The sequence below is a fragment of the Eretmochelys imbricata genome, chromosome 7 (assembly GCF_965152235.1).
Source record: "Eretmochelys imbricata isolate rEreImb1 chromosome 7, rEreImb1.hap1, whole genome shotgun sequence".
Lineage (NCBI taxonomy): Eukaryota > Metazoa > Chordata > Testudines > Cheloniidae > Eretmochelys > Eretmochelys imbricata.
The window spans coordinates 30,013,629-30,039,982 of record NC_135578.1 but is presented as its reverse complement, the minus strand read 5'-3'; the positions used below and the strand labels follow the sequence as shown (position 1 = coordinate 30,039,982).

The 26,354-nt window shown below is 53.6% G+C and overlaps 1 protein-coding gene across 3 annotated transcripts; it reads right to left on the bottom strand.

Moving 5' to 3' along the window:
- Positions 1-2,371: 2,371 nt before the first annotated feature.
- Positions 2,372-17,355, bottom strand: DPP3 (dipeptidyl peptidase 3). 3 transcript variants are annotated; one of them, XM_077821295.1, is made up of 18 exons: positions 17,325-17,355; positions 16,364-16,646; positions 16,034-16,123; positions 15,590-15,727; positions 12,645-12,719; positions 12,252-12,345; positions 11,873-12,003; positions 11,385-11,515; positions 11,061-11,119; positions 10,424-10,618; positions 5,963-6,075; positions 5,575-5,667; positions 5,295-5,357; positions 4,839-4,963; positions 3,943-4,063; positions 3,558-3,737; positions 3,148-3,310; positions 2,372-2,592 (listed from the first exon to the last, which is right to left on the bottom strand). In XM_077821295.1, exons 2-18 carry the CDS (start codon positions 16,631-16,633, stop codon positions 2,441-2,443), a joined length of 2,193 nt encoding a protein of 730 aa, XP_077677421.1. In that variant the 5' UTR covers positions 16,634-16,646; positions 17,325-17,355; the 3' UTR covers positions 2,372-2,440. The 3 variants fall into 3 exon arrangements, with proteins under 3 accessions (XP_077677421.1, XP_077677420.1, XP_077677423.1); XM_077821294.1 differs by lacking the exon at positions 17,325-17,355 and adding an exon at positions 17,150-17,271; XM_077821297.1 differs by lacking the exons at positions 5,575-5,667; positions 17,325-17,355 and adding an exon at positions 17,150-17,271.
- Positions 17,356-26,354: the final 8,999 nt, after the last annotated feature.

Genomic DNA, 26,354 nt, shown 5'->3' with positions numbered 1-26,354 from the left:
GGGGTAGGGCATGCTGGGATCCAGAGTCAATAGAATTTAGGGCCAGAAGGGACTAGCACAGAGGTGGGCAAACTATGGCCCACGGGCCACATCCAGCCCACAGGACCGTCTTGCCCGGCCCTTGAGCTCCGGGCCGGAGAGGCTAGAGCCCGGCTTCTCCCCTGCTGCCCCCCTCCCCCCACAGCCTCAGCTTGCCGCCATCGCTCTGGCCCGCTACTCCTGCCGGGCAGCTTGGCGGCATGGCTGGCTCTGGCCGGGCAGCGAGCTCCTGCTGCTCTGAGCAGCACGATAAGGGGGCAGGGGACCCCGGGGGCAGGCAGGGGACAGGGAGTGGTTGGGGCGGGGGGCAGTCATGGGACGGGGAACAGAGAGGGTTGGACAGGCATGGGAGTCCACGGGGGCCTGTCAGGGGGCAAGAGTGTGGATAGGGGTTGGGGCTGTCAGGAGCCGGGGTGGAGGGGTTAGGGGCGGCAGTGTGGATAGGGGTCGGGGGGAATCAGGAGACAGGGAGCAGGGGGAGTTGGATGGGGGTGGGGTCCCAGAGGGGCAGGCAGGGGGTCCCAGGAGGGGGCAGTCAGGGGACAAGGAGCGGGGGGGGGGTTGGATGGGGCAGAAGCTGAGTGGGGCAGTAAGTGGGAGGGGGCAGATAAGGAGCGGGGGCCAGGCTGTCTGGGCAGGCACAGCCTTCCCTACCCGGCCCTCCATACAGTTTCACAACCCTGACGTGGACCTCGGGCCAAAGTTTGCCCATCCCTGGACTAGCAGATCATGTAGTCTGACTTCCTGTCTATCACAGGCTGTTAAATCTCACCCAGTTTCTCCTGTATGAGGCCCCAAGATTTGAGAGAGACTAAAGCATTTCAGCCATCAGGAGACTAACCTGTTGTAAGCCCCAGAGAACCAGTGAGGCCCCCCCAATACGCAAATTCCCTGTGATGACAGGGAATTGCTGAGATGAGCCATGCCCAGCTGATCCCAGGAGGCGACCCATGCCCTATGCTGCAGCCGAAGGTGGAAAAGCCCCAAGGTTCCTGCCAATCTGACTGGTAGAAATCCCTTCCTGACCCCAAAAATGGTGATCAGCTGTACCCCAAACATCTGGGTAAGACCCTCAGTCAAGCATCTGAACAAGATTCTCAGAGCCCAGGCCACCCATCCGCTGTCCCATCTTCAGCTGTGGCCACTCCCTGACACATCAGAGGAAAGCGGGGGGGAAAAAACCCAGATAAATCTGTCCACTTGTGCATGGAAGAAAAAATTCCTTCTTGATCTACTACTTGATCGACTGGCTGAATCCCTGATTACAGTAATTTAACTGCAGACCTGCAAACATTAGGGGTGTGTTGCAGGCAAGGCTGCTCTCCCCGTAGTCCCTGAAGAAAAGGAATGAACAGGGGGATTCAGAGATTCCATGGCCAAAACTGACTACCACACCCTTCCAGCACACAACGGCTGTATCATTTCTCCCAGGTGCTGGATTAAAGTAAGATGTCCCGTTAAAGCCTCCAAGCGATGGTGAATCCCTCCACTTCCCCAGGGAAGCCCTTTGAATGGCTGTGGAAATTGCTTCTGAGATCAAAGTTAAATCTGTCTAAATTCAACTTCCAGCCATTGGGTCTTGCTAGATCTTTGCAGCAGTGGTGAAAAGCTTCCACTACTTGCTCTCTTTTCCAAGTGTAAGTACCTACTACACAGAGCGATCAAGTCAGCTCTTGCCCTTCACTTTGATCAGCTGAATAGACTGAGCTCATCATGCATCCCCTCATGAGGCTTGTTGTGCAACCCTGGCTCATTTTTGTGGCCCTCCTTTGAACGTTCCACACCCTACTGGAAGTGTGTATATCGGAGCCAGACACAGCATTCGAGCAGCAGTTACACTGACACTGGGGGCACAGGCAAGACCATTCCCTGCTACTCGCGATCACGTTAGCCCTTTTGGGCGCAGGGCTGCATTGGGAGCTCATATTGAGGCAATTATCTGTGATGCCAGCTACGTCCTTCTGAGTCCCTTCCTGAACCTGCATTGTTGGCTCCCAGACATACTACCTTGAATTTGTATGTACTGAAACTTCTCAGGGTTCTCTGGGAGGGAGGGGTCAAGTGGTTAGGGCAGGGGGAACTGGGAGCCAGGACTCTTGAGTTCTATGCCCAACTCTGGGAAGGAACTTGTTTTGGTGGCTTGTGTGGGTGGAGGGGAATGGGAGCCAGGACTCCTGGTAGAAAAGTTGTGGGGAGGGAGTCAGACACTAAGGCCCATTAAACCATGTGCCATTTTGCTGAGGCTGTGATGAGGAGCCCCATTAATGCTCATTTGGGACGAGCTCCCCAACTCTTGTTTGACACATCAGACGCAGCAGAAAGAGATGAGAGGCAGGTACAAAAGCTGAGTGTATTGAGTTTCCGGTGCAGTGTGCGGGGCCGGGGTTGGGTCTCCCTGTTCTCAGCCCTGGCTTGCCCAGAAGTGGGCGTCGCTGTCCGACAGCTCCAGCAGATGGCGCTCCAAGAGCTCAGTATCCTCAGGGAATCGCTCAGAGAAGGAGCGGATCAATCCGGCCGCGGTACCCTCGTACTGCACCAGGGTCACATCCTCGCCTGGGAAGAAGGGGGAGAGACAGGGTCATGGCCTTGCCCTCATCACAGCCCCCCACCTAACCTTCACTCCCCCCCCCTCACACAGGTCATGTCTCATGTCCTTGCCTCCTGAGGGAAAGGGGGGTAAGACGAGGTCCCGGTGTTTCCCTCACAGCCCTCTGTATTGCACCCACTCCAGCTCCTGTACCCTTCCACCTGCCCCTGCCTTGTCACTCCACGTCAGTCACCCCTCACTGGCTCCAATCTTAGCCCACCACGCCTTCTCGGCGCCCTCTCCACCTGCACCTGGCACCAAGGCCCCACGGGTCTGAACTCCCAGCTGGCACAGGACTGGGGTAAACCAGGGCTCAGCCTGGCCTGCAGCCCAGGGGTCTAGTTACCCGAAGGGGGCAGCAGGGGTGGGAGTTGTGGGGCAGAACTGTACCCACCACGTGAGTGTCACCCCAGAGCAGCGTGCACGGGGCACTGGGGGGACTCCATACCCTCCAGGCAGTGTTACCCCATAGGGAGGTGGATAAAAGCCTGGGGAGTGCCGAGGGCGGGGGGATTCCATACCTTCCAGGCGGGTGTTGGCCTGCACAAACATTTTGCGTGCCTCCTTGCGTAGCAGCACGGTGTCCCGCAGGCTCAGGAATCTCTCAGGCCCCTCGTCTGTCACGGCTGAGAAACCCTCGTAGAGCGCCCGGCCCCCCGCCACATCCGCCGTCGACTTCAGCACCTGCAACACAAAGGGGGCTGAGACCCAGCCAGCCTTCCCCCCCGCAGCGGAACCCCCCCGTACACCCACAACACAGCCACGGTCCCACCACCCCTACCATGATCCCCCTCACAGCAACAGCACTGCCTCATTGAGCCCCACCGTCGAGTAGCGCAGCACCCCTATTGGGGCCAGCACTGACTGTGAGAGGAGAGAGCCCCCTCCTGAGCCCCCAGCTTGCGCCCTGCAGCCCTGCCCCGCCCCTCACCTGCAGCCTGCGCAGGAACCGCTCGATGGCCGGCTTCCCCACAGGCAGGATCTTGTTGCGGTTGAGAGTGATGAGTGCGTCGGGTTTGCCGTCAGCGCCCGTGGTGTGTTGCAGCGACACCAGCCCCTCGCCCGCCTCCAGCAGCACCCGCAGGATCACGAAGCGCGCCTGCATGTGAGCCTGGGGGAGAGCAGCAAGGTGCCGTGATGAGCCCAGGAGTCCTGGCTCCCAGCCTCCCTCCGCTCTAATCCACTAGATCCCACTCCCCGCCCAGGGCTCAGATAGAACCCTGGCTCCCCCGAACCCTGCCACACCCCCCCCAGAGGAAGAGTCAAAGGCTGTCCTGCCTCCTTTTAAAGGGCCAGTGCCCCCCCCCCCAGCTCACCTGGCGCCAGGTGCCAGTCTCAGGGGTGTAGAACTCCAGCCCTAGCAGCCCAGCCCGCACCATGTTCAGCCAGTTGATGTAGATCACATCTTCCGCATCCTCGCCTTCCAGCTCAAAAATCCTGTCGGGGGCAGGAGGAGGGAGTGAGGAAGGCCCACTGGGGAACCCCCAAACTCCCCCACACACACTTCTAGATAAATCTCTGTATTAAGTATCTTCACATAACTCTCATATGCCTTTGTATTATGCCTCTCCATATAACCTTGTATTAAGCTATTTTCATACAACTTTGTATGAAGTCCTTTGATATTGGAACTTTGTAGCAGATCCCTATATAGAAAACTTTGTATTAAGTCTTGGTCTAATGTTATAGCCCCTAAGGATAGTTAAAGTAGAAGAAAAATGTCTTTTTGCTAGGAGTAGAATAAGATTTCTCCCCCCGACTCTTTTTGCCCTGTTGAATGAATGAGGTGTGAATGAGTAAGGCGTGAAGGCAAGCATCTCCAGACAGCTGCAACCATTGGAGAAAGAAAAGGAGTACTTGTGGCACCTTAGAGACTAAAAAATTTATTTGAGCATAAGCTTTCGTGAGCTACAGCTCAGAGGGGGACTTGCTGACAGTGGGGGGCAGCAACAAGTGCAAGGACACCCCCCCCATGGTATCTGCAGGACTGCAGCATTATCCTGAGCCCCAGACCCTGCCATCCCCCAGCCCCCCCGCCACTCTCTCAGTCCCCAGTGACAGCCCCCACCTCCCTACTCACCACCCCCTCCGTACCCAGGTAAAATGAATCCCCCCTATGACAGCCACCCCCACCACTCAGGTGACCCTCCCCATCCACCTGCTGTCCCCAGCCCCTGGCAATAGGCCTTGTCCCCCCACCCAGGCCCCTCACCGGAGCACGTCCTTGTTGAGGCAGAGGTAGAGCCCCACGCACTCAGCCCGACACTCCTCGTAGCTCGACGCGATGGTGGAGAACTTGCTGTCCCATGTCTCACCACCCCGGTACCAGCTCTGGATCTGGGGGGGGGGAGAGGGGGGGAGAGAAGACAAAGTTAGGGGGCAAGGTTGGCACCTGAGGGAACCCCAAAGGCAATGTGGGGATCAGGGCTAGGGGGCTGGGACTGATACCCAATGGGATCCGATAGGTAATGTGGGGAGGAGGGGTCTGGGGAAGACATGCATGGGGATATTACAGGGGTTGGGGTGCAGGGCTGGCAGGTGGGGGGCACCCCAAGGCGATCACAGATGTTCAGTGTAAGCTGGTCCTGCCACTTCCCTTCCCCCATTAAAGATCACTTCTCTCCCCACCCTCCCCCATCGCCACCACTTCCCCTCTCAGCCCCCTTACCAGTTCCCCCGTCTCCGGGTTGATCACAGCCTCCCTGTCGAAGTTACAGGTGCCCTTCTCCTCCTGTGGAATGGGGGAGACGTTAGCATCCACCCTCAGCCAGCACTGCCGCGCTGCACCAGCCGTGCTAGCCCATGGGGAGAAGCATCATCCCCTACACTGTGTACAGGGATCCCTCGCCTGGAGCGGAGAGGCAGCCTCCTCTGGGGTAGAGCGCAGGGGCTGTTTATATAGGGATCCTTTCCCCCTCCCCCCATCCCCTGCCAAGGCGGGTGCTTACCTGCACAAAGAGCTTCCCACTGCCATGCCCCAGCAGCTCGTGCAGCCCGACCTGCACCTCAAATGATGGCCCCTTCCACTTAATGTACAGGTCCTGCAAGAGACCCACAGCCTCAGCCAGCCATGGTGTGCGGTGCCCCTTCCTCCCGACGCAGAGTCCATGCTGTCCCAGCCTTGGCCTTCTCCCAAACTCCCACAGCTCTGCCAGTGCCCCTCAATCCTGACCCACTGGCCCCCTGCTATCCCAGCCATGGGCTCCTGACCAACTCTCCCAGTGCCCCTTAGTCCCAACCCACAACCGCTGCTATCCCAGCCCTGGCCTTCCCTCAATCCCTACAGCTCTGCCGATGCCCCTCAACCCTGACCTACAGCTCTGGGCTCCCACACACCTTGTCCTCCTCAGCGAGGAAGGTCAGTTTGTCCTTCTGGGTGGCATAGGCCACTGACAGCACGTTGCCCAGGGACACATTCTTGAAACCTTCGGTCTGGCGGATGTCGTCATCTGGAGAGATGGGGGAAGCAGACACTTGGCTGAGCCCCACCTGCCCCACACTGTGGCCCCAAACCTTCTCCCTGCAGCACAGCGCCCCCTAACACTGCACTAGGGCACTGGGGTCAGCAGTGACTAGGAGAGGGGAGAGTTACACTCCCACCCCAGAGAGGCTGAACTGTAGTGATCTGACCTCTCCAGGAGATGAACCTCCCTAGAAGCTGCTTTAAACTGTTCCAGGGAAAGCTGCCAGGGAAGATTTCCTTATTTACAAACTCTTTGGCTGGGAGAGCATTAGAGGACCGTCACATGGAGATAGGAGGACTTTTATACTAGCCAAAGGATGGTCTGTGACTCTCTGGGCATTTCTGGGACAAGTTGCAGTGAAACTGCAGCAAAATGTCGACTTGCTTTAATCATATGCGTAAGCCATTGCAGGAAGAGTTGGATGATCAGGGACTGTCTGCGTTGTTGGCATTACAAGATAAGAGCATACATTGCTGCAGCAAACGGGGAGCAAATGGAAACAACTGAAGAGGAGACAGTTCAGACCCAGAGTGCTGAAAAATTTAAATGGCTTGAAATACAGTTTCAGGAAAGCATGAAAGAAATTAACAAGCCAAACCGCTGTGGAAAATCTGCCACTGCCAGCCCAGAAAATAGAACCAGTTCTAAGGAAAGATTTTAAAACAACAGGACAGACTGCGAATGCCAACCAAGAGGACAGGCTAAGCCTAAAGACTCTGGCTTCTCAAACTGAACGTGGAATTCCAAAGGAGTACGCTGAGGCAGAGACAATGGAAGCTGTGATCACGGCAGTTTGCCCGGGACTGAGCTTCAGGAGTTACTTGGAGGGGAAAACTAATTAGAGCCTGCCAAAACCGAGGGTATATTAAGATCTTATTACCAGGAAAAGGATGCAACTGAACTTCCCCTGCAGCTCTCAAGAGTAGCACAAGAGGACGTTTCAGGATGTGCTAGTCCCAGCCCTTGATCTGAGACAGAAAGTACCGTCTGCCTCACAAGAAGCTGATTCTAACTGAAGATATGATGCGGTGCAAGAGAAGGCTTTACTGGAAGCCAAGCTACCTGGTATTACCTGAAAAATCCAAAAGCAGGTACATCAAGAATCACACACAGAGATGGGACTTTGAAGAGCCGAGCAAGTAACCAGTCTTGCAAGAGATCAGTTTTATTGGCCACAGACGAAGAGAGACATCAGACATTGTCACTAGAGTCTGTCCACTCGACAAGCAAAAGAACCCTCACCAGCCTACCAGAGCGCCATTAACTCACAGTTACAACAGAACCATTTGGGCTTGTATCAAGAGAAGTCTTGCATCTAGACAGAAGCAAAGGAGGATATGAATACATCTTAGTCGTAAGGAATCACTTCACTGGGCATGTCCAAGCCTACCCTCCCACCACCGAGTCAGGAAACACCATGGCAGATGAGATCTTCGGTGACTTTGTTTTAAAATTTGGTTTCCCCAAAAGGATCCAAGAGGCAGAGTTTGAAAATCATTTATTCCAAAGGTCACTGGACTACAGTAAAACTGAAACACCTTGCACAACTACAAACCATCCACGGGGCAAAGGCACATGGAAAGCCTGAATCAGGCTCTGCTGGGTAGGTTGAAAACCTTGCCGGAAGAACAAAAGTCAAATTGGAAGCCTTCCCTTAATAAAGTGATTTTTGCCTATAACTGTACATGAAATGAGCAACACGGTTCTCACCCTTCTGTTTATTATATGGAAGTTCAGCACATTTGCCCACTGACATAGCATTTGGTTGACCTATAAACTCTCAGTCTGCACCTGCGAACCGTAAAGATTATGTTGAGAAATGGAACCAGCAGATGAAAGAAGCTTAGAAACCAGCATCAACATGTTCTCAAAAATCTGCTACTCACAAAGGGAATCACTGTGATTAGAAAGTGCATGGTGCTGCCCTCCTGCCAGCTGCACCAGTACTTGTCCAGAGTCTCCCACAGAGAGGGGGACCAGACAAATTAAGATTGTAGTGGGAAGATAAAAAATCATGTAGTACTTCACAGGGAAGGGGACAGTCTAGTCCAGAAGTAATCAATTATATTTTGGTCAAGGTCCAAATTTCTTGGTCAAGGTATAGTCAAGGTCCAGACTCCAGGGAAAATAATAAAACCCAACAACGATGATAACAACAACAAGTAAATAAAAAGATGTTGGGGTCTGTTCAAAAGCATCTGGCGATCTGGATTGGGCCCGTGATCCGCCTATTGACTATCCCTGGTCTAGTCTATGAAGCACAAGCAGAAGACAGGAAAGGAGGTGTTTGCAGTGAAGAACCCTATCTTCCACTTCCCTATGACTTCCCCTTGGATGTAACACCACTACAGAAGACACACAGGACAAGGCAAACTAGCACCGAAGGAAATCAAAATGAGGACAGGAATTTGGACTCCAGGGACTCTGAAAGCAAGAGTGATGAACTACATTGCTGATGGTATCCGATGCTGCCCATGGCACAGAGACTCTGAATCCACAGATATTTCTTCCCCAGCTGGGAAATGAGGATGCTGTTGACTATGTACGTTTGGAAACTGCTGATCACATTGTTGGGACATTTGCAACAGCCATTGAAAGACGGGATTAACAAAATGTGACCACGGAACCTGAAACCAGCAGTGCCCCAGAAGACGAATCACTGACACACGAGGTCGGCTGACAAGGAAGAGAAGAGCCCTGCAGATGCTGACATAGGAACAGTTAGGGCACCTACTTATCAATATCTAAATCCAACTATTGGACCGGTGAATGCACCAGGAGGGTGTCCTCATATTTGTCACATGCCATATCCAGTGTCTATTCCTGCACCGTATCCGGCATTCTATCCAAGGCTGATGTAAGGGATACTGAATTACACTGTGGATAATTCAACTCAACTCAAGTTGCAGTGGGGGAGGTTTAGATTGGATATTAGGAAAAACTTTTTCACTAAGAGGGTGGTGAAACACTGGAATGCGTTACCTAGGGAGGTGGTAGAATCTCCTTCCTTAGAGGTTTTTAAGGTCAGGCTTGACAAAGCCCTGGCTGGGATGATTTAACTGGGAATTGGTCCTGCTTCGAGCAGGGGGTTGGACTAGATGACCTTCAGGGGTCCCTTCCAACCCTGATATTCTATGATTCTATGTTGATCTACAGCGGTTTATGCCTCTGGATAGTTTGTAATTCTGTTCATTTAGTATGTTTTTCTAAGTAGCTTGCCATATACCCAGTGACTTGGGAGTTACTTGTGATGCCACTGATCACATAGGAACTATTATTCCATAAGATATGAACATCTTTAGGGACTGAATGTAGGATGACCAGCCAGCAAGTGTGAAAAATTGGGACAGAGGGTGGGGAGTAACAGGCATATATATAAAACAAAGCCCCAAATACCAGGACTGTCCCTGAAATCGGGATATCTGGTCACCCTAATTGAAGGTGTTCAGAACTGACTATTCTGTTGGACAGTGGAACTAAAATTGCCACAGAAACTTTCTGCTGAATTTGAAATAAATGGGAGAGAGCTGCAGAAGGTCCCACCGTCAGTCCCAGAACTTGTGACAGATGAGAGGCTCAAATGACAACGACAGTGATGTGCTGGGACTATTGCTAATAACTCAAACGGATGGACTGGATTAGATTTTGCTCGGGAAGACATTACATGAACTGCGGGGAGCGTAGTACTCCAAAGGGAACGTCAGGGTTAGATTTGCCTGTGCGTGTCCCTTTAAGGATTGAAGGACTGCCGAGGGGGTCCAAAGGGGAAGCTCTGGATGTAGCAATAGCGTCATCTGTGCTCTGAAAGCACTGAGCAGTAATGGGGCTTGTGCAACGTGTGTGGGTGTGTTTGGGTTTTGATACAAAGCTTAATAAAACTCCAGTTTTAAAACTGCTCCCGGACTGGGAGCGTAACAAGAGTGCCTATGGTACCCTCCACTCTGCTCGCTGCAGCACAGTGCCTGCTAGTGCGGCATTGGGATCAGCACTGACTGCAAGGGCAAAGCACCCCCTACTGAATCCTCCCTGCAGCACAGCACCCCATAGGGCCTTGCTAGGGCATTGAGGCCAGCACTCATCACGAGGGGAGAGCAGGTCAAGGGGACAGACCAGTGGGCCTTACATGGGGTCTGGTCTCCCGTGCCAATGGCTGGGATGCAGATGCAGGGGATTCTGGATAGTGCCAGGGTGGAAGAGGATTGTGGATAGCTCCGGAGAGGCACACAGGATTCTGAGAAGGGATGCAGACAGAGAGGATTCTGGGTAGCCCCTGGGGAGGTGCAGAGCACTGTGGACAGGGGCGCAGGCACAGAGGATTGTGGGTAATGCTCACAGTTGGGGATGTTGATGCCAGCCGGGATCCCACTGCCTGCGAATGTCAGCACATCCAGCGAGGTGAAGTCCGGCGTGAGGAAGGTGTCCTTCTCGAAGGCACGGGGCCAGGGCAGCTCCAGCAGCAGCTGCTCAGCTGACTCCACCAGCCGCGCAAACTTGGCGCTCATGGCCTTGTTCACAACGGCCACAAATCCTGGGGGGAGAGAGCGGGTGCTGTGGACGGGGCTGGCTAGTACTGCCCTGCCCCAGCTAGCCAGCCACCCTCTGCCCAACACCACCACAACCCCCCCACTGCAGAATGCAACCCCCCACAAAACACCCCAACAGTCACACAAAACTACACTCCTCCCCTACAACTCCCCCAAAGCAATTACAATATATGACCACCATCTGCAAAACACACCTACAGTACACAGTTGCAAGGGACACACAACCACACACCCCCAATGACACTACACGACTACACAACCAACTCCTCTCAGCAGTCAGCCACACCCAAACACAATGACAGTACAAAAGCACACCCAGAAAAAAACACACACACCCCCGTCCACAGCCAACCCATCCCCTCCCTCCCACTACTCCAACCCCTCCCAGTTCCCCAGGGTTCCTTTGAGGGAACCAGCGTGTTTTACCTTCAAACTCCCCCCGGGAGCCATAGGGGTCTCGGTAGCTTTCAATAAAGCCGATGTAACTGTGGAGGGAGAGAGCACATTGAATGGCCTGGCCTGCCCTGGACAAGAGACAAGCCCCTGGTTCGCTGATCCCAGGAGGCGAATGTCCCTATCAACAAACCCCTCTCCTTTCCTCTCCCAGCTGCCCCCCCCCGCCTCCCCCAGCTAGCACCTGACTTCTCTCAAAACCCCTGGATGCCAGCCCTCTCTGCTCAAACCCACTGAACCCCACTTCCCTCCCACAGCTGGGGACAGAACCCAGAAGTCCCGGTTCCCAGCTCCCACCTTTCGACAATAGGCCCCTTGTCACGGATCCAGCTGCGGGAACCTTCCTTGTGGGCCGCAATGGAGCCCTGCGTGAAGCTACGGATGTAATGCTCCAGCATGTGCTCCTGGTTGGTGTTGGCAGCATGAGCCTGGGAGAGAAGAGGGGCAGACACCTAGCTCATCAACGACTATTCATCTGGCTTCAGCCATTCCTCTCCCCACCCCACAATAAATTCCTCCTCCCCCATCACCATCTCAACTCCAGGAAGTGAGAACCTAGGGGTCCTGGCTCCCAGCCCCTCCTCCCAGAACTGGGAACAGAACCCAGGAGTCCAGGCTCTCAGTCTTTTTGCCCTAAGACTATCTTCTCTCTCTGGAAATAAAAATAAGGTTTCCCTTTGGTGGCAGAGTTAGGGTTTAAAACCTACAAAAGCCACTGGGAGAGACCCCCCCCCCGCACACAACTCAGTGCACACGCAGAGCAGGGGCGGCAGGGACACACATGCCTTGGTGCGCTGTAGGTTTTCCACCACTCTCTCCAGCAGGGGTGCGTAGTCCCCGCGGGTCACGCGGAACGTGCAGCCCTCAAACTCAAAGCAACGCAGCTTGGGGGCCAGCTCATGGTCGACGGGTGCATCTGGGGGAAGAGAGAGATAATTCAATGTGGGGGAAGAGAGTGGGGAGCGCAGGCAGGGAGCTAAGCATGGGGGTGAGATCCAGGCAGCAGGTGAGGGGGGTGGCATAGGGAGTACGGGTTGGGGGATTGGGGAGAGATCCAGGTAGCATGGGGAGCACAGGTCAGAGGAGCTCAGGGAGGTGGGCAGTGTGGGGAGCACAGACCAGGGGGATCCAAGCAGTGAAGGGGCAGAGAAGGGGGAGTCTTACCAGTGCCCAGCACTGATGCCAGCCGCACCTCATAGCATGTCTGCCCTGCCTTGTCCTTCTCCTTGAAGAGCCGCGTGTTGTAGGCACTGATGTTCTGAAAGAGATGAGGAGATGGTGCTGGAGGGGGTGGGATATTTACCCCATCTGACCCCCCCTTCAGTGGGCCCCCTACAATCCTATGCAGAGACACTGGGATCAGAGTGGGGGATGGGAAACCTGGAGGGCGCAGACCGCAGGAGGCCTGATGCTGGCCTTGCCCTATGGGCACAAGGTCCGTAGCAATGCAGATGCAGCAGACACACCCCACGGAGGTGGTCAGGCTTGGGGCTGCCCTGTGCGGGGCTGTCTGGGGGGACCCGGGGAGATGTCCTATGTCAGCACGCCAGCAGGTACCTGCGAGTCGAGGAATTTCTGGGCTAGCTGGGCATCCTCCAAACAGCAGTTCCCGGAGAAATAGGTCGTGGTGCCCTGAGTGGGAGGGCAGAGTGTCACAGAGAGACCGCTAACCCCCTCTTCCCGCCACCAACCGAGACTGCTCACACAGCCCCTCCCCGCCGCCAGCCACACCCACTGACCCCCCAACCTCCCCGCCATGCCCACAGAGACACACACACACACCCCGCCGCCAGCCATGCCCACTGACACACACAAACACACACCGCCAGCCACGCCCACTGAGACACACCCCCCACCACCAGCCACGCCCACTGACACACACCCCCCGCCGCCAGCCACGCCCACTGAGACACACACACACACCCTCGCCGCCAGCCATGCCCACTGAGACACACACACACACCCCGCCGCCAGCCATGCCCACTGACACACACAAACACACACCGCCAGCCACGCCCACTGAGACACACCCCCCACCACCAGCCACGCCCACTGACACACACCCCCCGCCGCCAGCCACGCCCACTGAGACACACACACACACCCTCGCCGCCAGCCACGCCCACTGACACACACAAACACACACCGCCAGCCACGCCCACTGAGACACACCCCCCACCACCAGCCACGCCCACTGACACACACACACACCCTCGCCGCCAGCCACGCCCACTGACACACACACCCCCCGCCGCCAGCCATGCCCACTGACACACACCCCCCCGCCACCAGCCATGCCCACTGAGACACACACACCCCCGCCACCAGCCACACCCACTGACACACACACAAACACACACCGCCAGCCACGCCCACTGACCCCCCAACCTCCCCGCCATGCCCACAGAGACACACACACACACCCCGCCGCCAGCCACGCCCACTGACACACAGACACCCCGCCACCAGCCACACCCACTGACACACACAGAAACACACACCGCCAGCCACGCCCACTGAGACACAACACATACCCCCCGCCGCCAGCCACGCCCACTGAGACACACACACCCCCCGCCGCCAGCCACGCCCACTGAGACACACACACCCCCCGCCGCCAGCCACGCCCACTGAGACACACACACACACGCCGCCAGCCACACCCACTGAGACACACACACACACGCTGCCAGCCACGCCCACTGAGACACACACACCCCCCGCCGCCAGCCACGCCCACTGAGACACACACACCCCCCGCCGCCAGCCACGCCCACTGAGACACACACACCCCCCGCCGCCAGCCACGCCCACTGAGACACACACACACCCCCCCGATTGTCCAGTGGCCCCACTGGTTCATAGAATCATAGAATATCAGGGTTGGAAGGGACCTCAGGAGGTCATCTAGTCCAACCCCCTGCTCAAAGCAGGACCAATCCCCAATTTTTGCCCCAATCCCTAAATGGCCCCCTCAAGGATTGAACTCACAACCCTAAGTTTAGCAGGCCAATGCTCAAACCATGTACTTTTAAAAAAAAGTGCTATTAACTTTTTGATTCTTTGGCTAACTGTTCTTCAATGTGTTTTAAATTCAGTTTGAACTCCTGACAGGCTCTGGCGAGGCCAAACCTTACTGCAAACCATTAGAAACACTGAAAGAAATACACAATAATATAATATGCTGCATGGATGAGCCCTCAAATCTTGAAGGGGGGGAAGTGCATGGCTTGTGTAATTATATGAGCAATCGGGGCTAAACCATCTTTAATGGCTGAGGACGAATCAAGCTTTATACATGTCACAATGGCCTGGTGTACTGAGGGTGGAGCAGAGTGAGACCTAGGCCCTCCATTAGTTTGACATTGAGCAAACCTTGCTATCTGCATGATCTCAAACCACAGTTCTTTCAGTTTCTGTTCTGCACAAAAGCTTCCGCCTTAATTTAGTGCTCTAGTTCAGCGTTTTTCAAAGTTCAGGTCAGGTTGCAGCATAGAAGGCACTGGGTCGCTCTGGTCAGCACTGCTGACCAGGGCATTAGAAGTCCCGTCGGCAGTCCTGCCCAGCTAAGGCAGGCTAGTGCCTACCTGTTCCAACACCACTCTGCGCCCTGGAAGCGGCCAGCAGCGGGTCCAACTTCTAGGCAGGGGGGCCACGGGGCTCCACGTGCTGCCCCCACCCCAAGCACCAGCTCCGCACTCCCACTGGCCGGTTCCCAGCCAATGGGAGCTGGGGGGGGAGGGGTTGGGCGGTGCCTGGAGGCAAGAGCTGCGCAAAGCTGCTTGCGGGCCTCTGCCTAGGAGCTGGACCTGTTGCTGGCCTCTTCAGGCAGAGCACCGTCCACAGTGCCAGGACAGGCGGGAAGCCTGCCTCTGCACCCTGGCTGTGCCGCTGACCGGGAGCCGCAGGAGGTAAGTCCATGCCCCAATCCCCTTCCCCAGCCCTGAGCCCGACCCCAAACCTGGAACCCCTTCCTGCACCCTACACCCCTCATCCCCAGCCCCACCCCAGAGCCTGCACCCCCCAGCCCAGAGCCCTGACCCACTGCTGCACCCCAAACCCCACATCCCCAGCTCCACTGGGTCGCGGGCATCAACAGTTTTCTTCAACTGGGTCCCCAGAAAAAAAGTTTGAAAACCACTGTTCTAGTTCAACCAGGAATTAATTCAGGGCAGTTGTATGGCTGTGTTATACAGGAGATCAGACTAGATGACTGCAGTGGTTCCTCGTAGCCTTAGAATTCATTAATCTATAAATCAACCTGTTTGACTGGTTTATACCAACCAATGAGAATAAACCTTTCTTTAGGAAAAAAACTAAAAAGTACAAAGGCAAAACAAGATGACAATAGATGATATAAATCAAGGTTTCCTGCTGACTGATTTAAATCATAATTCAAATCAGTGGTTTAATCACTAATTTAAATCAATCCATTCTGGTTGCTCCCAAACCCCACCCCTCCCCAGGCTGGAATCATCCTGTGTGTATGTGTGGGGCATTACCTTCTCTCTGAGCCCCAGCTGTCTCTGCTGCGGGTCCAGCGAGAACATCAGCTCCCCACACCTATCCCACAGCGACTCCATCTCCTCTGGCCGCTCCTGGAATGCCTGGCTCTGCCAGATCAGCTGCCGGAGCTTGTCCTAGGGGAGAAAGGGACTGAGCTGTGACGGAGAGGGGGATAAGCGGGCTGGAGACATGGGGTGAGGGAGGGCCAAACAGCCTCACCTCCACGGAACATTTAACTTAGTCAGGGACCTGCCCCATAGCCAATGAGAGGGAAGGAAAGTGATGATTGGCTGGGGAAGACGGCTGGCACAGAGCTCTTGGCAAGAGGATGATGCTGTGTCTAGGGAGCAGTGTCTCCCCATGGAGACTCCAAAACACATTCCATCCCCGTGACCCTGGCATGTGGCCCCTCCCTCCGCCCCCTGCGACCACAGACTCACCTTGGGCAAGTTGGGCACAAACTTGGTGTCCCCAAAAGATTTGTAGTTCCCCATGTTGGAAAAGATGCCAGCGGCGTAAACCAGGAACGCCTACGGGGAGAGAGGAATGATCAGGGTCCAGGCAGGCACTCCAGTGCCAGGGAGAACCTAGGAGTCCTGGCTCCCAACCTCCCTTCCCCCCACTCTAACCTACTAACACCCAATCCTCTCCCAGAGCCAAAGAAACCCAGGAGACCAGCCTCCCAGCCCCTCCCCAGTGCTCTAACCCACTAGACCCCACTCCCCTTCTAGAGCTGGAGACAGAGCCCAGGTATCTGGGTATGATGGTACCTGGTACTCCAGGTCAGTGAGGCCAGCAGAGCGTGCCAATTCCCCCAGCTGGTCAGGGTCCTGGGCACGGAAGAGCCGAGAGAGCAGCACATAGATGGCTGGTGCCTCAGGTGAGGTCTGGAGCAGCACAATCAGCCCCCCGTACCAGCAGGCACGTGACAGATAGTGGGCGTAGAGCCGCTCGCCCCGCAGCAGCAGCCGGAAGGCCTCGCTGCAGTCCAGGAGCGCCAGCCCCACATCGTTGGGCAGCACATACTGTGAGTCAACCATCTTGCTGGCCAGCCTGTGGGGAGAGTATGGATGCCTCTCAGTCCCAACCCACAGCCCATGTTCTAATCCCGAGACCCCACTCCCCTTCCACTTCCATATTCATCCCTAGGCTGGTTATTGTCCACCCCCCACACAACAGCTACAGCAGATTGTCAGCAAGGACAGGCAGGGCTATTGCCCCACAGCAGAGCCAAAGTGGCATAAGCACAACCAGGGACACAACCACCCACTCATGCAATGGCCTACCTGACTGACCTACACAACCACACAATTGCCCTCCCTAGCACGACTGTACAAAGACACTTCCACTCCAGGATGCAGCACCCCAGAGGAGGCTAGGTAAGGGATCCTGTATAAACTGCCTCACCCTAGAGGCGGCTGCATCTCAGCATCACTCCCCCCCGCGACACTGCCCTCATTGCACCCTTGTATTGCAGCAACATCTGCACCCACAAGTGCCTGCACCCCCCCAGTGCATCCGCTTCCACTCTCCCTGTGCCCAGCCCCCCAACTCACACCTGGTGCCTCCCCAGTCCGTGCAAGGCCTCTACCCCCTGCACCGCGGGGGGGGGGGTGTCTTCACCACCCCCCAGAACCCCCACTGCTCTGAGGATTGCCCCTCCGCCCGGCAGGCTGCACGAGACCCGCCCCGCACCCAACTCGAGCTACAGCACGCGCCCAGAGCCCCCACCTGCCGCCACTGCCCACTTCCTGCTTGCGGCCCCTCCCCCAGCGCCTTTCCATTCATAACCTCGGTCCTCGCCCACCCACCAATCCGTGCCCTCTGCCAGAGAGACGGACGCTCTTTGCAGCCAATCGTGCTTCAGCATGGGCAGGCCTTCGCCTTCCGAGGTTCTCCGCTGCCACACGCGTTACCCCAAAGGGCCGGCCCGTGCTCTGGCGCCTCAGGGGCCGTTGTCATGTCACTAACGGGAGGGGAAGGTCCCAAATCCCATGGCCCACCCCCGAGCCTGCCAGTCCACCTGCCCTGGGGCTGGATCGGGGCTGGTGCCCCGAGCGGGGCAAGGCCCAGGCTCCCGTTCCCTGACAAACCAGATTGGATCCGGCTTTACTTTCCCAGAGGGTCACAGGCTGCCCTGCTCCTGGAGGCCGGGGTGGGGCCTGGGGTGGGGGTGGGGGGCAACCTGGGTATTTTTTTTGGTTTGTTTTTTTTGTGATTTTCCAGAAAACTCACAACCAAACCATGCAGAGAGATTCTCTAGCCGGCCTGTGTCTGCTGGCAATTTTGCAGGATTGTGATTATTTATTATGTGTATTACAGCAGCGCCTAGGAGCACGATTCCCAGAGAGGACCCGATTGTGCTAGGCATTGTACAAATGCAGAATGCACAGACCCTGCTCCAGAGCGCCTACAATCAAAGTACAAGCCGGGAGACAACAGGGGTAGAGAGATGGGGGAGCACAAGGAACCAGTGAGACAGTTGTGGTCAGCATGAGAGGCTGTCTGGGCTCAGCACACCTGCAGGCTCACCGCTGTCAAGTTGTTTCTAGGTGTCACGGCAAAGGAGAGATGCCACCGCCACCAAAAGTACCTCTGTTTGGGGAGTCATCCAAGCCACGCCTCTTGGTGTCTTCACTGGTTCCTTAGTTTCATCTTCTTCCTAGTTTGTATTGCTTGATATCCGAATCCAGGGTCCAGTGTAATCCCATCACATCTTTGGGTCCTGGAAAGGGCTCCATATGGATTGTGCATCTGGCTGCAGGGTCACATTGGCCAATGTCAGTGACAACTTTGGATAACAGGAGCCCCTGCGACTCCTGAACTGGCCCAGCCCAAGCCCAAAGCAAAAGAAAGTGGCTCTTAGCTCCATTTCTGGTCTTCCAGCCCCAGTGATGGAGCTCCCAGGAATTGGTGCTCTGGGGACTATACGAAGTTGGTCTAGTGTACTCATCAAATGCAACACAAACTCCTGCAGGCACATCTGCCACTGTTCTGTTCACCTGCTCCATCAGTGCCCATACCAAGAGCAGTATCAACCAGGCCTTTTCCTCCCCACAAATCCGTTTTCAGCATAATGCTGCTACCAATACCAAGATATAGCTTAGCTTCTACTCCTTGGGGTATCATCCACTATATCATATCCCCTTTATATATAATATAAGTTTGAGTTATAAAATAATCCATAACTCTTATAAAGCACTTTCAATCCGTGGATCTCAAAGCACTGTACAAAGGTGGTCAGTATCATTATCCCCATCTTACAGATGGAGAAACTGAGGCACGGACCAAAGACGTGAAGAGGATGGGTCTATGACAGAGCAAGGACCAGAACTCAAGTTTCTTAAGTTGCAGTCTAGTGTTCTAGCCAGTGTTCCACCCTGACTTTCAGGGCTGCAGGGAACCTCTATCCAAATATCATAATTAATCTAATTAACATCCCCTTTAACTCCTCCCACCACTCCTCTTCCAGATCCAGGAATAGAACCCAGGAGTCCTAACTACCAGCCCCTGCCCACCCCCAACACACTATATCTAGGGCTGTGAGTCTGTCACAGAGGTCATGGATTCTGTGACTTTCTGGGACCTCTGTGACTTCTGCATTGGGTGGTGTGGCTGGCCTGGGGGCCACCCAAGCAGCTTGGGCAGCCCCTGAGCCAGCCACACCAGCCGCTGCTAGGGCAGTCTCGGGACACTGCGCACCCACCCCCACCGGTAGCAGCGGGGGTCCTGGGGTGCACGCTGCTGTCTCCCCACAGAACACCTGCACACTCCTGAACAGCTCCCCCTCCCCCCATCAGAGCACCCAACATTTACTCAGGGGTATATAGTACAAGTCATGGACAGGTCATGGGCCATGAATTCTTGTTTACTGCCCATGATCTGTCCATGACTTTTACTAAAAATACCCATGGCTAAAACGTAGCCTTAACAATACCCCATTCTCCTCCCAGAGCCAGGGACAGAACTCAGGTGAAGGGAGTGGAATCTAGTGGTTAGAGGAGATGGGGCTGGGAGCCAGGACTGAATACAGCAACCCTGGAAGAGAAAGTGATTATAGAGAGATACCTTTTTTAACCTGGAACCAAGAAGCAGAAGGGGAAAAAGATAATTATGTTATAGAGCTGAGAAGACAGGCATCCATATGTAATGCTGGAGACATTAAAGATTCCCTAATTAGAGACAGGATCATTTGTGGGACACATGATTCCAGCTTACTGGAAAGATTGTGGAAAGAAACAGATCTAACCCTAGAGAAATGCCTCCAAACAGCAAGGGCAACTAAACTGTCTGGGGAAGGAGCAAAACAGTGACAGTCACTAGTGCAGACCAAGTACACAGGCTCAAGATAAAGGAACCCAGGAAGCAGGACAGAGACATACCAGCCAAGAATGCAGGCATCATGGTCCAGTGAGTGGCATGAAAGGCAGAAAGGAAAATGCCCAGCCTATGGACAATGGTGCAAGGGTTGTGGAATATAGAACCACTTTATGTCTCAATGCCAGTACATGAAGTGACTGAGGGTGTAGCAACTTCCAGTGTGAAAGAGGAGATCTCTTTAGCAGATCCAGAGACACTTGCTCAATGTCCATGCACTCCAGGAGAAAGCTGCCCACCATTAAACTACCATATTTGCAACTATGCTATTGGATTGACAACCGATTGGACTCCAGATGGACTGCAGAGCCAGCTGCAATGTAATCCCAGCAACAATGATGAGCACCAGTATTAGACTGGAGGAATGTGACTAAGTGCTGGTGATATTCATTCTGAGGCTAGTGAGCAAATGCAGATGCTTGTTAAGAAACCCACGAGACAAGAGACATTACTTGGAGCTCAAAGTAGTTGATATACAGAAGCACCACCCGCTGCTGAGCAGCTGGGCAGGACAAGCCATGGATCTGATAATAACACAACACGAGAACACCTTCAACGTGAGAGAGGAGGGAGAACAGTCACTGTGAGCCCTATCCAGCACTATATCAGAATATCTATATAATAAGATCCCACAATTGTCACCTGTCCGAGTGTCACTCAGAGGCCTAGACTGTCTGTGGAGTCAGTGTGAAGTGATGGAAGCAGCTACAAGCATGGCTGTGAGCTCTTTTGGTTCAGAATATCACCAGGTTCGATCATCACTGGGTTTTACCGTTTGTTACTGTCCATTCTTTACGTTCTCAGCCATTTTGACTTTACAGATTACACCTGTGTTGTGTACAGCTACAGTAAGGCATTTATCCACGCCAGGCCAAGAGTTCTAGGCCATTGTGAGATCAGAGGTAACTCAACCAATCACCACCCTTGCTCTACAGCTAACTTGCATGCAACAGTTTCATTGGTCATATGAGGGAGAGAGCACAGGTGGTGAATTACTTGGCCCACCTGCCACACCTATGTGACAGCATGGGCTTTCGGCAATTAGGAAAGACATATCTCATGGAGACGGACACCAAGAGGACAAGCTGAAAATAGAAACAGACCCTCATGTGCAGCTTGTGAGACAACCATAATGCAGAGACCACCTTCTGTAGGTAAAAGAGACAAGCTTTCAAGCTACATTTGTGTATCTCAACACTTGTCTCTCTCACCAACAGAAGTGGTTCCAATAAAAGGTATGACCTCACCCACCTTGTCTCTCTAATATTCTGGGCCCAACACAGCTACACCAACACTGCAAACAACACTGCGTGGGATGTCATAAATGGGTTCTGCTGTGTTGAGCTAAATGAGCCATCCTGCCACCTTTTGGCAGGCACTGCAGAATCTGAATGCCACTGGCATCAGCCCCGGAGGTGTTCCACCTTACACAGATAAAGATGAATGAGTCACTGGCCTGGAAGTTGCTGGTTGCTTAGGGACCAGAGATCATGACACGATTACATTCAAAATGGGCAAACAGAAAACAGTCCCAATCAGTAACATAGACTTGATTCTTCAGAAGGGCTAATTTCCCAAAGTTGAGGAAAATTATATGTGAAATTGATTGGGAGGAAAAATGTAAATGGAAAAAATGTGAACAAAAACTGGAAGCTCTTTAAGAAGAACAGATCTTTTAGAAAAACATCCAGTCTTGATTTTAAAATTGTCAGTGACGGAGAATCCACCACAGTCCTTAATAAATTGTCCTAATGGCTAATTACTCTCACCATTAAATATGTATGGCTGATTTCTAGTCTGAATTAGTCTAGCTTCAACTTCCAGCCATTGACTTATGTTATACCTTTCCCTGAAAAATTGAAGAGCCCATTATTAAATATTTATTCTACATGTAGGTGACTGAGATCAAGTCACCCTTTGACCTTCACTTTGTTAAGCTAAACAGATTCAGCTCCTGGAGTCTCTCACTCTAAGGCATGTTTTCTAATCCTTAAACCATTCTTGTGATTCTTCTCTAAACCCTCTCCTATTTATCAACATCCTTCTGAATGGTGGGCACCAAACTGGATACAGGATTCCAGCAGCAATCTCACCAGTGTCCAATACAGAGGTAAAACCACCTCTTTACTCCTACTCAAAATTCCCCTGTTTATGCATCCCAAGATCGGATTAGCTATTTTGACCACAGCTTCACACTGGTAGCTCATGTGAGGTTGATTACCCACCACGACCCCCACATCTTTTGCAGAGTCACTGCTTGCCAGGATAGAGAACCCCATCCTGTAAGCTTGGCCCACGTTTTTTGTTCCCAGATGTATACATAGGGTTACCATACGTCCGTATTTTCCCGGACATGTCCAGCTTTTTGGTTCTTAAATTGCCATCTGGGAGGAATTTTTAAAAATCTAAAAACATCCAGGATTTTGCCATTATTATTTTTCCCCAAAGAAGAGTTGATCATTCAAGAAAGAGAGTGAATGTTGATCATTCGAGAAAGAAAGTGAATGTTGATCACTCAAGAGAGTGCCCACTTTTCCCCCCTAGCTCCCAGCACTTGCACCGTGAAACAGCTGTTTTGCGTAGCTGGGAGGGAGGGGGGAGGAGGGGGAACGCAGCGCGCTCAGGGGAGGAGGTGGGGCCAGAGCAGGGATTTGGGGAAGGGGTCCAACGGGGCAGGGAGGGGGCGGAGTTGGGGCGGGGACTTTGGGGAAGGGGTTGGAATGGGGGCGGGGAAGAGGTGGAGTTGGAGCGGGGCAGGGGGGCGTGAGCAAATACCACCCACCATGGAGTGTCCTCTTTTTTGAATGCTCAAATATGGTAACCTGATATACATTGACATTTAGCTGTACTAAAACACAATTTGTTTGCTTACGCCCAGTTTACCCAGCAATCCAGATCACTCGGAATCAGTGACTTGTCTTCTTCGTTACTTACCTCTCCCCCAATTTGTGTGTCATCCGCAAACTTGATCAAGTCCAGGAACAAGGGCTACAGGCCATGCCTACAGAATGGGGACTCTATCCTGGAGAGCAGTGACTCTGGAATGATTTAGGGGTCTCAGTGTACAAGCAATTCAACATGAGCTCCCAGTGCCATGCTGTGGCAAAAACGGCCAGTGCAACCCTTAACTGTGCAGACTGGGGCATAGTGAGTAGGAGCAGGGAGGGGATTTTACCTTTGCATACCGCACTAAGGAGACCAGAGCTGGAATGGTGTGTTCAGCTCAGGAGGAGGGGCCAGCATTTAAAAAGGGTGTTGAACAATTGGAGAAGGTGCAGAGAAGAGCCACAAAAATGATCCAGGGGCTGGAGAAAGAGTCTTAGAATGTGACTTAAAGAACTCCATCCGCTGAGCTTCTCAAAGAGAAAGTAGAGAGGTGGCTTGATGACAGTGTCACAGGGAGACAATACTTGTTACTAAAGGGCTCTTTAGGCTAGTGGAGAAAGGCAGAACAAGAACCAAGAGCTGGAAGCTGAAGCCGGCCACATTCCACTGAGAAATAAGACGCCCATTTTTAACCATGAGGATGATTCACCATTGGAACAAACCCTCAATGCAAGTGGTGGCTTCTCCTTTCCTTGATGTCTTCAAATCCAGACTGGCTGCTAGCTGGCAAGATGCTTGAGACAAACCCAAGTGACTGGGCTCGGAATGTGGTGACATTGTCTGGCCTGTGCTATCCAGGATGTCAGATGAAGTGATCTAATGGGCCCTTCTGGTAAGAATCTATGTCTCTATGAACCAAGCCTTAGAGGGGCTCTCGAGCATCAAGACTGGTATTGATGGCATCCTTCTTGGAGGAGAAGGAGATGTCAAAGAGGAGACAACCCAGACCGTGATACAAAGCTGCAACAACCCTCACACCGGTGTCGGGAGCAGAAAATTAGGCTGGATGCCAACAAGCTGAAGAGCATTGAAGTCCCCTACTACATCAGGCATCTGTTGCCTTCTGAGGAACTGCAGCTGGACCCTAAGAAGCCGAGAGCCATTAAGGACAGCCCAGAGCGAAGGATGTGACGGGAATCCAGCAATTTATAGGGATGGGCCTGCTGTCTTTCCAGATTCTGTGCACACCTCTCAGAAGCCAGTGAGGCTGTGATGCACTCCCACACTGATGCAGCACAGGGAAGGTTGGAGACACAAGAACAGGCTTTGAAAGAGTAAAGAAAATCCTAAGTAAGGTACCAAAAATAAAGTCCTAAAACTCTGCATAGCAGCAAGAGTTGCAGGGCATTGCCTCAGAAGGAGACTGGGAGCAGTACTGATGCACAGCCAGCAGCCCAGAGCATTAGCTAGCAGACCCCTGACAGATGCGCTAGACAGAAAGGAAGCTACTGGCAGTGCTCGTTGGAAAGAAACGCTTCCATTAGTTCACCCTGGGACAAGGGCATCTCTAGCCATTTTGCCAGCCAGGGTGGAAAACGTTTTTGCTCCCCCCGCCCGCCACATGCAAGCGTGGCTGAGAATAAAAAAAGCCCAACGGCTGGCCAGTCCGAGATCAGAGTGGAGGGGAAAAAACCCCAAACCCAGTGGCGCAGTGGTACAGCACCCCCTGGAAGTTGGTGCCCAGGGCGACTGCCCTGCTTGCCCGCTCCTAGAACCAGACCTGTCTTTGGGCACAAGGCGGAGGTGCCATCTGATCACAGGCCATTAGAAAGTGTCGGGAAGAAGCCACCGCTGAGCACACCCAAGCAACTACAATGCATGCTATTGAGACTCCAATGCGATGAGGTGAGGATAAGGTACTGCCCGGCTGAGGAAGGTCACTGCTGGTGGCAGATACACTGAGCAGGGCAGACTTTCCAGCGTCCCTGCCCCCGATGGCTCTGTGGGACAGGAGACGGAGTCTATTCACAGGCTTCAATACCTCCACATCTCCAATGGGAAGCTCCAGGCAGTCCAAGAAAGCTTTGAACAGGATGGGGCAGGAAAATGATTCAGACGCCCAGGGGCCAGATGACAAGAAGCAACGCCCCAGGAGGTTATATCTCACCAGCCCGTGAGGACGAGCTGGGTGTGCAAGGCAGGATTTTGTTTAACAGGACTAAGCAGTAATTCCAGCCGAGTTAAGAGCTGATATAAAAGAATCTAAGGCCAGAAGGCCCACTGTGATCATGGGTTTCACAGTAGCAGCCGTGTTAGTCTGTATTCGCAAAAAGAAAAGGAGTACTTGTGGCACCTTAGAGACTAATCAATTTATTTGAGCAAAAGCTTTCGTGAGCTACAGCTCACTTCATCGGATGCATTCCGATGAAGTGAGCTGTAGCTCACGAAAGCTTATGCTCAAATAAATTAGTTAGTCTCTAAGCTGCCACAAGTACTCCTTCACTGTGATCATGTAGTTTGACCCCTCATGTAACACAGGCCCTAGGGCTGCCCTGAATTAATTACCATTTACACAAGAGCAGAGCAGTTAGAAAACATCCAACCTTGGTTTAAGAATTGCCAGTGATGGAGAATCCACTCCAGCCCCTGGGAAGTTGTTCCAGGGGTTAATTCCCCTCACTGGTACAAATGTGCACTTTAGGTCATGCTGAATTTGGCTGAATTTCCAGCCAATGGCTTTTGTTAGACCTGGGTCTGCTAGATGGTAGAGCCCATCATCAGACTCTGTTCCCAATGTAGGTACTTATAGCCTGGGGTCAAGTGACCTCTTAACCTTCTCTTGGTTAAGCCAAACACACCAAGCTCCTCCGCTCCGGGAGTCTCTCACTAGAAGGCTTGTTTTCCAGCCCTTTAACCATTCTCATGGCTCTTCTCCTGGGATGGCCACATGCTCCCCATGTGGGGCTAGAGGCATGCCTGAGCTGAGCCAAGGAGAGAATCCCCAGCTGAGACCATGCATGGACCAGTGTGATTGTGCAAAGAGCATCCGAGCCTCTACGGGCCTCATGAAACCCCCTCCCTGGGAAAAGGCCAGACCCATTCACTCATGATGACAGGAGCCGTCTGCTCACAGTGGATTGTAACACTCGGGTCTGGCAGGCAGACTCTCTGGAGGTACTGGGGTAAGATCTGTGATCAGGAACCTGAAGGCACATTTTGTAAAGGTATTGTGGGGGTTCTGGCCTGCTGAGTGCAGCCAACGGCCACAGCACACTGCTGCAGAATTCAAAGGATCCAGCCCCATATGGGAGTGGGAGCACAAGCCATCTTCCCCTGGGTAGCCACAAAGCAGCCAGGAAGGCAACCAGCTGGTAAGACAGCCAAGAGACTGATAGCAAAGGCAAAGCAGATGGGAAGTGCTCCCTACTTGGCAATGTTGCACCATCGCAGTACCACCCCCCAGGGACCAGATAGGGGCCCCCAAGCAGAGACTGATATGCTGGAGAACCAAGAATCCACCCAGGCACAACCTGAATGGGCCAGGGGGTCTGCGCTAGG